The sequence below is a fragment of the Mesoplodon densirostris genome, chromosome 15, assembly GCF_025265405.1.
Source record: "Mesoplodon densirostris isolate mMesDen1 chromosome 15, mMesDen1 primary haplotype, whole genome shotgun sequence".
NCBI classification, from domain to species: Eukaryota; Metazoa; Chordata; class Mammalia; order Artiodactyla; family Ziphiidae; genus Mesoplodon; species Mesoplodon densirostris.
In genome coordinates, this window is record NC_082675.1 from 7,701,541 (window position 1) to 7,718,389 (window position 16,849).

At 50.0% G+C, this 16,849-nt stretch overlaps 1 protein-coding gene across 2 annotated transcripts in view; it reads right to left on the minus strand.

The window, feature by feature from the left end:
* MLXIP (MLX interacting protein) overlaps positions 1-15,726 on the minus strand; it is a 60,490-nt gene extending 44,764 nt beyond the window's left edge. For both annotated transcript variants that reach the window (XM_060118947.1, XM_060118946.1), the window contains exon 1: positions 15,239-15,726. In XM_060118947.1, coding sequence (XP_059974930.1) covers positions 15,239-15,651 — 413 coding nt within the window. In that variant the 5' untranslated portion in view covers positions 15,652-15,726. The remainder of the gene's footprint in view (positions 1-15,238) is intronic.
* Positions 15,727-16,849: the final 1,123 nt, after the last annotated feature.

Below are 16,849 nucleotides of genomic sequence, written 5' to 3' on the forward strand. Positions count from 1 at the left end.
TCCACTCGACTCCCCATCTCAGGTGAGCTCGCCACAGCTGGGCAGACTCACAGCTGGAATCACTACCTTTCGTGAAGCTCAACGCTCTCCCTGCCTCTGGAACCACAAAAGGCCAAGCGACGGCATCCACCTGCTGGCGTTGAGTGCCAGAGCCCTGGCCTCGGGGCGTGAACATGCAAGCTCAGCCCGGGTCCAGGCAGGCTGCTGAGGGGTGTGTCAGACGCCTTCCGCCGTGTCCCCTGCCCTTCTGCAGGCAGAGAATGCAGCCAGCCTTTCTCTCTGCAGCCTAAGGCACAGACGAAGGCGGCTGCTGAGCTGCATACCTGTCACCACCACCTCCACACACACCTTATCCATGCAGGCAGGAGGGTGGGACAGGCCAGGCCAGGTGCCTTTTTTCCAAAGGTTCTCAGGTAAATGGTTCTTTCAGTCAGCAAGGAGGAAGAAGCAGAGAGACATTTTCAGAGAAAGTAGGGATATGATAAGGTAAATAGAACAGGAGCTCAGAAACACAAAAATATCATGAAATGTTCTCAGTGACCACCCGAGAGGGTTCCGAAAAATAGCAGTACATTTCACTGTGTGGACAATGAAACACTATTCAGCCACTAAAAAATACTGCAGATGAGTATTTGGGGACTTGGAAGGGTGTTCACAGTCTATTAAATAGAAAAACAAAATACACTTACCCTGCCAAAAAAACAAAAACCCCACAAGGTCTGGAAGGATAAACACCAGGGAATGACAATGGTTATCTGTGGGTGTTGGGATTTTTTCTTTTTCTTCCCCTGGAAAGAGACCCAGAAATACAGTCAAATTCCAAAAAGTAAGGTGCTAAATAAGCTTTGAAGAGTACTTCCCCAGTTTCTCAGTGAACGTGCTTAACTGCACCCTTGAGAAGTACAAATTCTATTTCAATCTGGCTTAGAAGCAAAGTCATGGCCTTGAAGAACCATAAAGCTATTTGCCAACACCTTTATAGATCAGATCAAATACAGACAGAAAATCCAAGAGCTGGAAAGGCTCAGAACGTGTGCAGGGTGGCTGCATGGGAACGTGTGTGAGTGTGTGTTGGGGGGAGAGTTCAAAGCAAGCATGTCCATTCCTTTCTTAACCACCTGAAGTACACGTACACACACACGCACGCACACACACAAGTGCACACGCGCACATACACACTTAACTGGGGAAGCAAAGCCAGAGGCATGCAACGCAACGTCAAAAGCGTAGGTTAGAAACTTTAAACAAGAGCCAAGTGAGAGGCCTCCTCAGGCTAAATGCAAGTTATAATTTTGTTTCAATTACAACCAAATCAACTGTCTGGAGTTAAGTCAAATGATTATCCCTTTCCTCCAGCCCAGAATCACCCTATGAAAACAGCCCCACCCCAGGCAGGTACGGTGGTGAAGTTAAGGGGTAACAGTCAGAAATGGAAGGTAAAGCTCTGAGTAACCTACCGTCCAGTAACTTCACAAAATGGAGAGTCAACCCTCCACCTCCAAGTCAAGATTATTTAAAATAATTGCCCTAGGGCTTCCCTGGTGGCGCAGTGGTTGAGAGTCCACCTGCCGATGCAGGGGACGCGGGTTCGTGCCCCGGTCCGGGAGGATCCCACGTGCTGCAGAGCGGCTGGGCCCGTGAGCCATGGCCGCTGAGCCTGTGCGTCCGGAGCCTGTGCTCCACAACGGGAGAGGCCACGACAGTGAGAGGCCCGCGTATCACACACACACACACAAAAATTCCCCTAGTTCCTCATAACTCAGAGTAACTGTCTACCAGGAGCATGTATACCTCTGGGGTTTACCAGGAGGATAGTCTTAGATTCTGTATTCAGAAGATGGTCCTGTGATCATATCAACTTCAACACAGCATGAAGGGACACTAGGAGTAAGAACACAGGACCTTCCTCGTGCCAGGGCTGACCTGTGGCAAACAGCACCACACACCCCTTCATCTCTTATGCCAAGACTCACTTCTAAACTAGATGCCACCGAGATTAAACTCATTTCCCCAGAATTCCTAATACCTGAACTCAGACATTAGGTAGAAACTGAAATGTAGACTTCACATACAAATTCAGATTTCTTCCAATTTTCAAATATGCCAGACCGCGTAACACTGAGCTCACATTCCCAAATGGCAAAAGTCGCCTGGAGCTGAGTGATGCCTGCCCCCTTTAGACCAGGCACGTACCCTCCAGGCCACCACAGACCCCTCCACTCCGTGTTGCCCTTCCATCATGGAGGCCCAGTCAATTGCAGTTTATGCTTGCATGGTTTTCATAATAAAGAAATGCTTCTCTGTAACCATGACTATATCAAAAGCCAGAAAATAAAAGACAACAAATGTCCTCTTTGCCTTACCGATGACCACTTTATTTCCTGGTCCTTGTGGGCATTTGACTTTGTGACCCCTGACCCAGACAATGTTAAAAGAAAAAAAGGTCTTATCAGGATAACCTTAGGGTGATTTGCCAAGCTATGAGGTAACTTGGAGAGCCGAATTCCTGAGTCGATTTTAATCTAGGGGAAATGCCCAGGACAGGTCACCTTCCCAAACGGTCTCTCATTTACTGTACACAGAAGAGATGGAAGATAGAGTCATGGAATTTCTATACACTGACATATTTAGGATCTTCAAGATCATATCGTCCAGTGCTTCCCAAGTAAGACTCCCTAAAGATAACACTGAAAACCTAAACTGTTTGGATTTTTTTTTAAGTAACAGCTTTACTGAGACATAATTTACACACCATGAAATTCACCTTTTAAAAGTGTTCACTGGTTTCTAGTATATTCACAACGTTGTGTAACCATCACCATTCCCTAATTTTACAACATTTTCATCACTCCTTCAAAATACCCCATACTTGGGCTTCTCTGGTGATGCAGTGGTTAAGAATCCGCCTGCCAATGCAGGGGACACGGGTTCGAGCCCTGGTCTGGGAAGATCCCACATGCCGCGGAGCAACTAAGCCCATGTGCACAACTACTGAGCCTGCGCTCTAGAGCCCGTGAGCCACAACTACTGAGCACACGTGCCACAACTACTGAAGCCCGTGCGCCTAGAGCCCGTGCTCCGCAACAAGAGAAGCCACTGCAATGAGAAGCTCGGGCACCACAACGAAGACTAGGCCCCGCTCGCCACAACTAGAGAAAGCCCGCGCGCAGCAACGAAGGCCCAACAAACACAGCCAAAAATAAATAAATAAATTAATTAAAAAAAAAAACCCATACCCATTAGCAGTGACCATCCACCCTTCCCTCCCACAGCAACCACTCCTCCACTTTCTGCTTTATGGGTTTGCCGAATCCAGACATTTCATACAAATGGAATCACAGCACGTGGTCCATTGTGACTAGTTTCTTTCATTCAGCAAAACGTTTCCAAGGTTCATCCATGTTGTAGCATGTGTCAGTACTTCATTCCACAAGTTGTTTTCAATATTTTCAAACATATTTATTTGTCCATGATAAAGCCAGGTGGCCACTGTTTAAATAATGTGATTTTCTCATTTTTCTAACATTATGAACATTTTCAAACATACAGAAGAATTGAAAGAATCACACGGTGAACGCCCACGCACCCACCACCTGAATGCTACGATTACCACTTTGATGTATTTACTTTATCAAAATTCATCTACCCACCCAACAACCCATCTTATTTTGCTTAAGCAGAGGTTCTCAAAGTGTGATTTGGAGACCCCTGAGGGCCCCTGAGACCCCTTCTGGGTCCAGGATATCAAAACTATTTTCAAAATAATACTAAGAGGTTATTTTCCTTTTTCACTCTCATTCTCTCAAGAATGGTGAGGTTTTCCAGACACTCGATATTGCAGCAGACGAATGCAAAAGCAGATATGAGGATCCAGCTGTCTTCGAACTAAGCATTAACTAAGAGACTTGCAAATGGGTAAAACAATATCATTCTTCTCGTTATTTTTTTTGAAAATAGTTGTTCTATATAAAGATATGTTATTTTTGTTAACATGGTAAATAGGGTTTATTATTTTTTAAAGTACTTTAACAAATATTTTTACTTTTTCTCAGTTTTCATTTCTAATATAGTAAACATCGATATAATCCACAAACAAAAGCTCTTTGGGGTTCTCAATATTTAAGAGCCACTGTTTTAAAGCATTTCAAAGATAAGATGCTGACATCAACACACTTCACCCCTGAGTTCAACATCTGTCAATGGTTCTTTTTGTTTTGGGTGAGATTTACACATAATAAAATGCACAAATCTTGAGTGTGCCATTCAGAGAGTTCTGACAAATGTATACACAACCCCTTCGTGATATAAAACATGACCATCATTCTAAAAGGTTCTCTCCTGCTTCTCACCAGCCAGTCCCCTCTTCAACCTCCCTCACAGGCAGGGACTGGTCTGACTTTTTTTCACTGTAGATTAGCTTCGCCTATTCTAGAACTTCATATAAATGGCATCAGTATATGATCTTTTAGGTAAGATTGTGTCACTTGACGTAATGTTTCTGAGATTCATCTGTGTTGCTGCACATACCAGTAGTTTGTTCCTTTTTATTGCTGAATACAATTTGTTTCTAAGGCTATATCTCTCAAAAACATAAGGTCCATGGAAGAAAAATAAGATTGGTAACCATGATTCTAGTCTAACCCCTCCCTTCCCCTCTCACTTTTTTTCTTTCTTTATGGTTAAAGACACCCAGACTTATGAGGCTAAGGGATATGGTGCCAACCAGTGGCACCACTATCCAGTGGTGTTGAATCCATCATCTTTCCACCATATTCACTGCCATTTACTATTCTCACCTTGTAAGGAAGTTCCTGGCTGAATCTGCAAGAGACCTTTACTATAGGAAACGGAAAGTCAACATCCAAATATTGAAGCTACTAGGCTTCCCTCAAAAACTTGCCTGTCAGTGAATGGATAAACAAAACGTAGTATATTGACACAATGGAATACTGTCCAGGAATAAAAAGGAACAAAATATGGGTATGTGTTGTAAACATGGATGAACCTTGCACACATTACACCAAGTGAAAAAAGCCAGACACAAAAGACCACATACGGTATGATTCCATTTATACGAAATGTCCAGAAAAGGCACAGACAAGCAGATTATAGACATAGAAAGCAGATTAATGGTTGTCTGGGGCTGAAGTGGGAACCGGGATTAAACGTAAAAGGGCAGGAGGGATCTTAGTGGGGTGACGGAATGTTCGAAAACTGGATTGTGATAATGACCGCACAACAAAAAAAGAAATCAATGAACTGCACACTTACAATGACTGCATCTTACGGTACATGAATATATCTTGATAAAGCTGTTAACAACAACAACAAAAAAAACTTGTCTGTACAAGTGGAAGAAAGAGTCTTGCTCCAAGGCAGAGAATGATCCGTTTAATAATTTAAAGAACAGGGCTTCCCTGGTGGCCCAGTGGTTGAGAGTCCGCCTGCCGATGCAGGGGACACGGGTTCGTGCCCCGGTCTGGAAGGATCCTGCATACCGCGGAGTGGCTGGGCCCGTGAGCCATGGCTGCTGAGCCTGCGCGTCCGGAGCCTGTGCTCCGCAATGGGAGAGGCCACAGCAGTGAGAGGCCCGCGTGCCGGGGAAAAAAAAAAAGCAAAACAAAAAAAAACCAGGAAGCTAATATAATCATATACTGTTTTAAGAATTTGCTGAAAGTGTGTCATTTTATAAATTTATTTATTTATTTATTTATTTATTTATTTATTTATTTATTTATTTATTTATTTTATTTTTTGCGCTACGCAGGCCCCTCACTGTTGTGGCCTCTCCCGTTGCGGAGCACAGGCTCCGGACGCGCAGGCTGAGCGGCCATGGCTCACGGGCCCAGCCGCTCCGCGGCATGCGGGATCTTCCCGGACCGGGGCACGAACCCGCGTCCCCTGCATCGGCAGGCAGACTCTCAACCACTGCGCCACCAGGGAAGCCCGAGGCCCTTATTTATTTATTTTTGGCTGCGTTGGGACTTTGTTGCGCGCGGGCTTTCCTCTAGTCGCGGCAAGCGGGGGCTACTCTTCGTTGTGGTGCATGGGCTTCTCATTGTGGTGGCTTCTCTTGTTGCGGAGCACGGGCTTGGCACGTGGGCTCAGTAGTTGTGGCACTCGTGCTTAGCGGCTCCGCGGCATGTGGGATCTTCACGGACCAGGGCTCGAACCCATGTCCCCTGCATTGGTAGGTGGATTCCTAACCACTGAGCTACCAGGGAAGCCCTTGGTTGTTTTTTAAAAAGCCAGAACATTGGGTAAATACCTAGAAACGAGGTTAATCCTCCCACTTTCTCCATAAGAAGCTGTTTTTTGTTTTGCTGACTCTTTGCTCCATGGTGACGGAGCACGAGAGGCTGCCCTCTTCCCCATGCCCACGAGCCACAGAGGGAAGAGGTGGTAACGAGCTTTCAAAATGGGCCCTCCTATGCACAGAATATTCCTCAACGGTGTAACTGTGCTCACAAAAGCCCCCCGGGGTCCCCTCTGCACTGCTGTTCCTACCCGCAGCCTGCTTCTCCCTGCTGTCCCTTTATGAGCTCTTTACTCCCAGGCCTCAGTCTTCACTGTTCCTCAATCGGATTCTTCATGTTCACTTCTGAGACTCAAAAGCTATCGACAAGGAATTCCGTTTCTGGAATTATTTTTCCAGATCTTGTACGTCCTTCTGGAGCTACCAAATAACCTCTTCTACACTGCCTCCTTCTAGAAGGTTTGTCTGATGGTGCAGTTTGACCCCAAACACATCAGGAATGCTAGATTTGGAGAAGTTTCCTTGTAGGGCATTCAAGACCGGGCGGTACTCCTCTACCACCACCAGACCCAAGTGAGTAAAAAATATCATTCGGGATATGATGGTATATATTTCACAGGAAACAACAACAACAACAAAAAACTGCCACCCCATATACAAGCTCAAAACGCCAAAACCTCCCATGGCCAACCGGCCCCTCGTGAGGCACAACAGGGGTTAGGGAGGCAAGACAGAGCAGCTGGGAAGGAAGAAAGAAGCCCGGCGCCTGGACTGGTCTAGACTGGTCGGGGCTAAGTGGAGAACTGCTCTGGCGACAGTGAGGACCTCCCTGGACACCACGGTGTCCCCCGACGCTGACAGCCCCTTCCCAGGGAGCTGCTCCGCCCACGGCCCGCGTGGCCGAGTTTAGTGCACAGCGCAACACAGCAGGGTCCTCAGCACCACGCACGCCAGCCACGCGGCTGACGGGGCTCCCTCGGCTCCCTCATTTCAGTCATGGCCCCCACAGCTCAGGCCAAAACCCTCAGGGTCCCTGCTGATTCTTTTCTTACATCCCCTAGGTCCGATCCACCAGCAAGCCCAAACCCACCCTGAATCCACGCACTTCTCACCACCTCCACTGCCCCCACTCTGGGACCCACGTGCGCTCCCCTTGCCCTCCATCCCCTAGTCCCCACCGAGCAGCCTCAACAAGCCAACTCCCCGGAGCAATGAGCAAATAGCCTACCCTCTTACCACCCACCAAGGCCCCTTCCCTCCTCTTCTCCTACCACTCACCCTGCCCTCAATGTTCCAGCCACGCTGGCCTTCTTCCTAGGCCCGGAATGTGCCAAATTCATTCCACCTTGGGCCTCTGCCTCGGGCTCTTCCACCGCCTGGAATGACTACCCACGTCTGGTTCCCACTCGCCACTCAGGTTTCAGTTCAACCTGAAATGTCACCTCGTCAGAACACTTCTCCGACCCGCGGAGATACGGTGTCCCCCACCCTGCCCACCCCCATCACTTTCCATCTCCCAGCATGTTTTATGTTCTTTACTGCAGTAACGATATAAACCTGATTTGCACAATGAATTCCCCCAACTGACAACAAACTCCATGATTTTACAAGAGCTGTAAGTCAGGTCATTGTGCTGTACACCTTAAATGTGTACAGGGCTGTATGTCACCTATATCTCAATAAAACTGAAAGAAAAAAAAGGATATAAATGCCATGAAGGCAGATGACTAATCGGTCCTGTGTACTGCTGTACCCTGAAGGGCTAGAACAGTGCCTGCCACACAGTAGAGGCCTGATTAATACTTCTGGAAGGAAAGGGCATCCTGTCCAAAGGCCATGGCTCGACTCATGCTCTGGGGTCCCTGAGGTTCTGCTCAGAGAGGGAGGGCGCTGCTGGTCTCCTTCTCAAGTACCTGAATTGGAGACGATGGACTAATTTAATTAGACAATTGGCAAAGAGCACTGACAGTAATGGGAAGCTTTAAGCAGGCCTGTGTGCGAAACACAGGCCATGGGCGAGCTCCAGTCAGGCAGACGCAGAAGCTCCCATAAGCAAGAGCTTTGAAGCAGAGAAGAGCAGGGCAGCAGGTGAGAGCGCCAGCTGGACGCAGAAGATCCCAAAGAAAAGCAGAGCCTGAGAGAGGAGCTGAGTCACTTGATGGGGGTGAACCTTAAGGAAAGGGCAAGCTCCCCCTGCCGAGGGCCCACAGTGCTCTGGGACCCAACTCCAGTGTCCACTGAAGTCTGGCAGTCCTGGTAACCCTGGAGGTTCATGGGAGTACCAGCACCCTTCCTGACCCCTGCACTAAACCCCCATCACATGCGCTAGCACCAGAGGGTCCCTGATCCATGCGGCCAAAAGAGCTCTGCCTAAAACTCAAGCCCTGTGGCCTGGAATTCTAACCACAGACAGAATTCCAACAAGATAGAAAATACCTAAGATATTTGCTGTCTGAACTGCACATTTTATACCCAAGAAGTAACTCAATTCTGGGGAACAGGAGCTCACACTCTGAATTTTTCATCAGCCATATAAGAATCCTTAAAGATAAGTACTATTAACTTTCTACAATACCCTACTCTAGAAACTGTGCTAGGGAACCATGGTAAGACCACTTTACAGACTTTCTTTTGTATCGAGGGCCCTCCTATCACTAGCTCCCCTGAAGTGGTGCCTAATACACTCAGCACAGCTTGACGTAACTGCAGGGTGGGCTGCCATGCTCTCCTGGGGGGGAAGAAGCCTTAAGAAAGACTTTCATACTTGTGTTATGTGCTTAAAAACATCACCTCAAGAAACTTTTGAAACCAGTCTGTATTAGTTTCTTATTGCTGTTGTAACAAATGACCACAAAATGAGTGGCTTAGAACACAAATTTACTGTCTTACAGTTCTGGAGGTCAGAAGTCTGAAATGGGTCTCCGGGGCTAAAATCAAGAAGTCAGCAGCGCTGGGTCCCTTCTGAGGACTCTAGGGGAGAATCTGTTTCCTTGCCTTTTCAAGCTTCTAAAGGTTGCCCATATTCCTTAGCTCGTGGCCCCTTCCTCCATCTTCCAAGTCAGCAACATCAGGCCAAGTCCTTCTCCCGCTGCTCCCTCTCTGGTTCTCTCTTCTGCTTTCCTCGTCTACTTTGAAGGACCCTTGTGATTGATTACACTGGGCCCACCCACATAATCCAAAATAATCTCCCCATTTTAAAGGCAGCTGATTAGCAACCCTAATTCCTCTTTGCCATGTAACCTAACATATTCACAGGTCCCGGGGATTAGGACGTGGACGTCTTGGGGGGGCCACTCATCTGCCTACAGCCCCAGTCCGTGTGGGTCACAACACAAACACTACCCAGCAAAACAACACCTCGTTGCCCCACTCCACACCAACACCCCTAAAGCACAGTTCCACAGAGGGTGTATTTGTCTTTGCAGAGCTGAAGATAAACAAGGTTCACCAGAGGCAAGTCTCTGACGTTGGCCGCTAGGCCCCTGAGCTTCCCTTTGCAATTCCATATATAGTTCTTGGCCACTCAGTACGTGCCAGACAACTGTTAGGCTCCGTGGGAAAGTCAAAGGTGAAGAGAGCAGGAATCTGGGGAAGTCAGGTCTATGGAAGAATACCACACAGAACCAATAAGGTCGTGGATTTGCAGAGGATTGTGGCATTCACTCCCTTTGAGGAAGACGGCAGGGCCACAGTCTTGAAGGGAGGGCAGGATTTTACCAGTGGGGAATAAGGGCATTTATTTTCCCCATCTTGGTGTCTCCCGCCTTACATTCCTAGAGGAACTGGCACTTTCACCTCCTCTCTTACAGAACTGCAGGCTTCTGTGAGCAGATGAGGGAGGTGACTTTTCAACTCCTTTTCAGCTCCCAGAGACACCGCCTTGGACAAGCCGCCTCACCTCCCAGCAACAGGGCAAATTAACCTCTGTGCTCAGGTTTTCTTTCCTTTTTTTTTTTTTTTAAGTTTTAAAAATAGGAATTCCATCATCACCTGCCTGAGAGGGTTATTGTGACTTAGGATAATGCAGAGACTCCAGGAGGGCGGTAGTTGCTCAGCTGGTGCGAATTTTCTTCCCTCCTCCCACCCTAGCAGATGAACTCCCTCCACCCTCCCCTCCAGCCCCTTTCCCAGGGCTCTTCCCCATTTGATCACCCTTCTTCGCCCTTCCATCAGGGCGGCAATCAGCCATTCAGCCTCTACAGAAAAAGGAAATTTGGTCCTGGACTACCAACAAGGAGAAGATAGGCAAAAGGAACTCTGGGGCTTCCTGCATGATTTCTGACAGTTAACACGGGGAAGGGGAGATAGGTGTGAAACCCCAATGTCAGGAGAAACTGTCCACACTGATCCCGATTATGCAAACACACACACACGCACACACGTGCGCACATGCACACGTACACACACGCGCACGTGCGCGCGCGCACACACACACGCGCACACACACACACGCGCACACACACACACACGCTGGCTTCGGCACCCTGCCTGGTGCTGCTGTTGGACCTGGTTCACGTTGTTTATCGTAGCCCTTGCTAACTGTTTTACAACTGTCTGTTTATCTGTCCCCCACCCCAGGTTTGGGAGTTCCTGGAGGACAGAGACGGTCTCTTCTCCTCTCTGCAGCCCGCGCTCCCATCTCAGTGCGGCCCTTTAATGGACACCATATTATGATTAAAGACCAAAGAAAGCTCAAGAGAAGAGAAACTGCTTCTCTTCAGCATGGTTGCAGAAGAATAAAACTAATTTAGTCATTTGTGTGAATGGTTCCCATTTACAGCTAGTTATCGCACCTAGGATCAGAAAGTTCCTCTATGGAAAACTTAAAACTTGGAGGACAAGATGCTCTAAACCTTTAATCCTTGGGGATCAGGAACAGAGGGTTACTATACATACATATACAGGGTTACATCCTAGAAACTTGTATCCCAAGGCTATCTTACAGATCCAAATTAAAAGGTCTCCTCCTCAAATACCCACTGGAGCAGAAATCCACTGTCCAGAAAGCTACTGCTTATCTTTAAATACATAAAAGGACTGTCTCTCCCCCCACCCCCCAGGCATTAACACCAAGGCTCCCTAATAGTTACATAAAAAGAGAAGCAATGGGCTTCCCTCGTGGTGCAGTGGTTGGGAGTCCACCTGACATTGCAGGGGACATGGGTTCGAGCCCTGGTCCGGGAGGATCCCACGTGCCGCGGAACAACTGGGCCCGTGCACCACGGCTACTGAGCCTGCTCTCTAGAGCCCGCGGGCCACAACTGCTGAGCCAACACTCTAGAGCCCGCGCGCCACAACTACTGAAGCCCGTGCGCCACAACTACTGAAGGCCGCGCGCCTAGAGTCCGTGCTCCGCAGCAGGAGAGGCCACCGCAATGAGAGGCCCGCACACCACAATGAAGAGTGGGCCCCGCTGGCCGCAACTAGAGAAAGCCTGTGCGCAGCAACGAAGACCCAACACAGCCAAAAATAACGTAAATTTAAAAAAAAAGAGAGAGAGAAGCGAAACCAAAACCAACCACAAAAAGCTATGTATCTACTAGATGTGTTCAGAATCCACGTGGGTGATTTACATGTGTGACATTCCTCACAGTGTTAAAAGGGCAAGGACCATGAACTATGTTCCAGAGTACATAGCTCCTTTGTGGGGCCTTAGAAAGTATGGACAAACCAAGAATGTATCCGTTTACCATTTGTCAGGCAGGCATTTGAAAGCCACACTAAAGACCCCAGTCAGATACGTTATTTCCCTCAGTTTACAGATGAGAAACTTGGGCTCCTAATAAATGTCAGCTGAGAGAGGAGGCAGAATGGATTCGGCCCATTAAACCTCTTCTCGTCTCTTATTTGTCAGGCACTAGACACATTCACAGACATTATCTCAGTTGATCCTCACTTCCACCCTGCAGGGGAGCTTTATCCTCCCCATTTTACAGTGGCAGACAGGAAGCCTTAGAGAAGGTAAGCCATGAACTTCTAAGCTCTGCCTTGGGGGGAGGCGACTTCTTCCCCTCCCAAACGTCCCAGTAATTGAACACACACTGTGGGACCAAAGCAAGATGTTTCACTACAGGGCTTCTTAGCATCACAGTGTGGGAAGGACGTGGATGCCAGCTACATGAAGCTGGAATCCATCCGCACCGTCACTTGCCCAGGTGGACCACGGGGCACGTTCACACCTAGTCCCAACTCCTCAAAGACCCTATTCCCCCACCCAAAGTCAGTCTTGCCAAAGACCCTTCAGGAGTTCAAGACTTTGCACGTTCAGGAACAGATCATATTCAGAGTCCCTAGGCCACTTCACACGACTGGGGAAAAAACCACCACAACTTCCCCTGCACTTAGTTCCTCCCCCAAAGAGCGGTTGAGCCTCATCTGGAAACAGCTGGGAGTCAGCAGTTAACAGGAAACCAAACCAAAAAAAAAGCACAGAGTGTACCAGGGAGAGTTAGGCGGCTGGAACGAAGAGGCCAGGGGACAGACAGGAAGTTGAAGTTAGAAAGAGCCTAGGCCACAAACAGTCAGACAGAAGAGGAGGCCCAGCTGGCCTTCCTCTCAGCCCCAGGAGCAGAAAACCTGGAAAACAGTGGTGAAGGCTCACACCGCACTGAAAGGGAAGTTAGGCCACCTCTGGGGTTGACTCTTCTTTCCTCCCTGCCCCCCATATCTCAACCCCCCTCCTCTGAAAGCCAGCTAGTGGTCGTGCAGGACAGCTGAGGTCAGAAACTCACTTCTGTTCTCATGCTGCTTTCTGGGCCAGAGGCTACGGCCCAGACAACTGGTTCTGAGTCACTCCTCCTGTCAATCTGTACCCGGGTTCCACACTGCCAACTAAACTCTGGGGCCATCCAAACGAGCCCCACGCGGAGACACAAAGAGCATCTTCATGAGAAATAACTAGGTGGACACATACCAGGGACCTGCAGTGGCAGGACTCTGCATGGGGAATGACAGCAAAGCAGGAGAGCCAAAAGGGGCTGGAGGCCTTGAAGAACAAGGTAATTAAGCCTCAAACCGAACTAAGGGTGCATTTTGCAACCAAGGAAGTTAAATGAGCAATGGACAGGTGCCAAAATATTTCTGAAAGAAGTGAAAGAAAAAATACCATTACTAAAATTCTTTGGTGTTATTTAATAATAAGCCTTTAGGTTATCCAAACGGAGGGCAAAGCGGGGAGACTGGTTTATTTTTCCTTTAGCAGAGCTTAGGTGAGTGCTTTCGAGCCCATGCCTCCTGCTACGCAATCAACCATTCTCTCTTTGTACGCGGAGAAGTTTATATTAAAATAAAGAGGAGGATTAAGTTCGCTTAATAGAGCACATTCCTGTCTTTCACCTCCGATTTTGTTTGAAAGGGCTCTCTCACACTGTAGCATATGCTACAATCTAGTTGCGTTTGATTCCCATGAAGTGCTCAAAATTTGAGACTGGGTAAGCAGGGCTAAACGAGGGCAGCGGGCTGCAATCTCAAGGCCGTTTGGTTTAAAAAAGAAAAAACAGAACATCTTCACAGGCTCAGTGCCAGCTCAAACTGGCAAGACCAGAGAATCAGAGCACAGCCTAACCAATGTGCCACGCAAGGGGGGTTGGAGGAGAGCTCTGGGTAATGTAATGCAGCCATGTGGCAAACAAACCATCAGGGAAGCCTTCAAGAGAGGAAATGGGGGCGGGAAGAGTGGGGTGCGTTTCAGGAACATAACAAAAGAACAAGTTGACTAATCATTTATTCCAGAGGGGAAAATGCCACCCAGAGCCATGTATATCTAGTGTTTCAACTTCAGGTGAATGTGTACCTTGGATATATTTGGGGCTCCCTTCCCCTAAAAAAAAGGAGGGGGTTGAGGGTAACGTTCCTACTCTTCTTCACCCTGTTTCTGGAGTCTCCAAGATAACTTTCCCTGCGCTGCCTGCAGACTAGACCTGAGACAACCCCAGCCACTCCAGTTACTACTGCAGTAACCTCCACTCTGCGGAGATCCTATCATGAGCTTTGGGCAGGGCTGGGCTGCTCTGTACTGCAGCTAGTCCACAGAAGTTCTGTTGCTGAGGCAGAAATTATCTGAAGCAAATACCTAACAAACACGCCGAGAAAGGGAGAGTGGAAGGACACGTTAACCCATGAGGACCACGCATTTCTGTGACTTAGAAAAAAGGGATCTCCGCCTAGAGCCGGAGCCACAGGTCAGGATGGTGCCTGGGATGCCTGCCCTAAACACTGACATCTCCATATAACGTTGCAGAGCCAGCCAGCCAAAGAACCCTCCAACTTGCCAGGAGGACAGCCTGCACCTCCAAGAGCTGTGGCTCCAAGTCTTCCTAGGAGGCAGCCAGGGGCCCTCCGAAGTTGGGGGAGGGCTTCCCAATAAAGGGGATGTGAGAGGACCCAGCCTCCCTCTGCTGGGGCAATAAGAAAAGTAGCTCACACTTCTGGAGCAACTAATTATGTGCCAGGCACTGGAATAAGCACTTTACCTATCTCGTTCCATCCCCACAGCAGCCCACGGAGGCAGACACTACTGTCATCCCCTCTTTATAAAGGAGGAAACAGGCTCAGAAACTTGACTCAACCATTAAATACTGGAACCAGCGACTTTAAGCCACCCTGGACAGGTGGTCCTAACCACTACTGGCAATTGCTGGAAACACACAAAGCTTCTGGGGGAAGGGTGGATAAAGTCGCGTAACACAAGGTACAGCCTGTATTTACACCTTTTTCTTACCCGAAATCGGTGGCCTCGGAATTGGAGGTGAGGGCCTGCATGGGGAACGTGAAGCCGGAAGAACCCAAGCCCTGCTGACAGGGAAGAGGCCAGGACCCCTGCCCCTCTCGCTTCCACTAGGGACCCGAGACCCATAAACCCTCCCGAAGACGGAAGACCCAAAGGGAATGCCTGAAGCCAAGAGGTCCCCAGGCGGCCCAGCCCTCCACGCTTGTTTTGTCAAAGGGAGCCCCGCTCGAGAGGTGGGGCCGGCCGGGTCCTACCTGTAGGCCAGGGTCATGCACTCGAAGAGCTTGGTGAGCGAGGCGTCGATGGACAGGTGGCAGGAGCTGGTCTTGCCGAAGCTGTAGGTCTGGCACGTCTGCTTGTTGACCGTGTCGAAATCGTAGCCCTTCTTGGGCGGGTGCTCGCGGTGCGGCGACGACACCATGAAGTGGCCGCTGTGGATGATCTGCTGGCGGCGCGGAGGCTCTTCGCTGCCCGACCCGGCCTTGGGCGGCAGTGGCGCGGCGCTCGCGTGGCCCCGGGCCGGGGTGGCCGCGCCGGAGGCGGGCGGCGGAGACGGCTCATCCGTGTCCGAGTCGTCGTCGTCCTCGGGCACCTGGGGCTTGAGCAGCACCGCGCGGCCCCGGCTGCGGGGCCGGCGCGGGGAGCACATGAAGACGTCGGCGGCCATGGGGGGGCCCGGCCGGGGGCATCCCCCGGAGCCCGGGGCGACACGGGCGAGCAAAGGTGACGGGGCGCCGGCCCGGCCCGGCCCGCGCGCCGACTGTCCGCGAGCGCGCGGCGGGGCGTGAGGGGGAGGGCACGGGCCGTCAGGGCCGCCTCGGCGCCGGCCCCGGCGTGACGTCACCGGCGCGTCTCGGCCAATCGGGTGCCCGCTTCGGCCTCTTAAAGGCGCAGGGGAACCTTTCCGTGTCTGGGCGGACAAAAACGGGGGGCAGGGGTAGGCGGAGGCCACGCCTCCCGGCCCCGCCCCTCGCCACCCACTTCCCTCCGGGGTTCTGCGGGACTTGGTAACCGGGCGGTGCCACTCTCCAGTGTCTTGGCCTAGGAGAGGCGTTGGCCGAGCGGGCCGTGCTGATCCCGCCCCACGCTCCGGGGAATCGTTCTGCGGCCTCGCCGCAGGCCGGGCGGGCGCTCCACGTGGTGGGTAGGGGTGGCGCTCCTTCCGTCTCCCAGGCCCTGCAGGGCCCGGAACTGTGGCTCTTCACAGATGTTGCTGGGCGCTGTGGGTTTTGTCCCCATTTTATTGATAAAACTGAGACGCTGAATACCAAAGGGGTTTTTCTAACGCGAAATCAAGCTTAACTGGACTTCCCTGGTGGCTCAGTGGTTAAGAACCCGCCTGCCAATGCAGGGGACACGGGTTTGAGCCTTGGTCTGGGAAGATCCCGTATGACGCGGAGCAGCCAAGCCTGCGAGCCACAACTACTGAGCCCACGTGCCACAACTACTGAAGCCTGGGCGCCTAGAGCCTGTGCTCTGCAGCAAGAAAAGCCCCTGGTCGCCGCAAGTAGAGAAAGCCCACGCTCAGCAATGAAGACCCAACGAACGCAGCCAAAAATTAATTAATTAATTTTAAAAAGAAAGAAGGATCACTAACGCTTCTCACCTCCACAAAGGTGGAAGCTGCCTTTTTAGTCAACGTTACTTAAGGCACTTTCCCAGGGCATGGCAACTAGTAGGTGACAGAGCCACTAAAACTCAAAATACTGTCATTATTGCTAAGATCTTAAACTTGGAGGGCGAACCAACCCCTAAACAATTCCAATTCTGAGCCACAGTTGTCTTCTCTGTCACGTGGGGAATGATTCCTATGTCTCAGAAAGTTGTGATAGTTAAAAAATGACTACGAAGTACTTACCACAGTG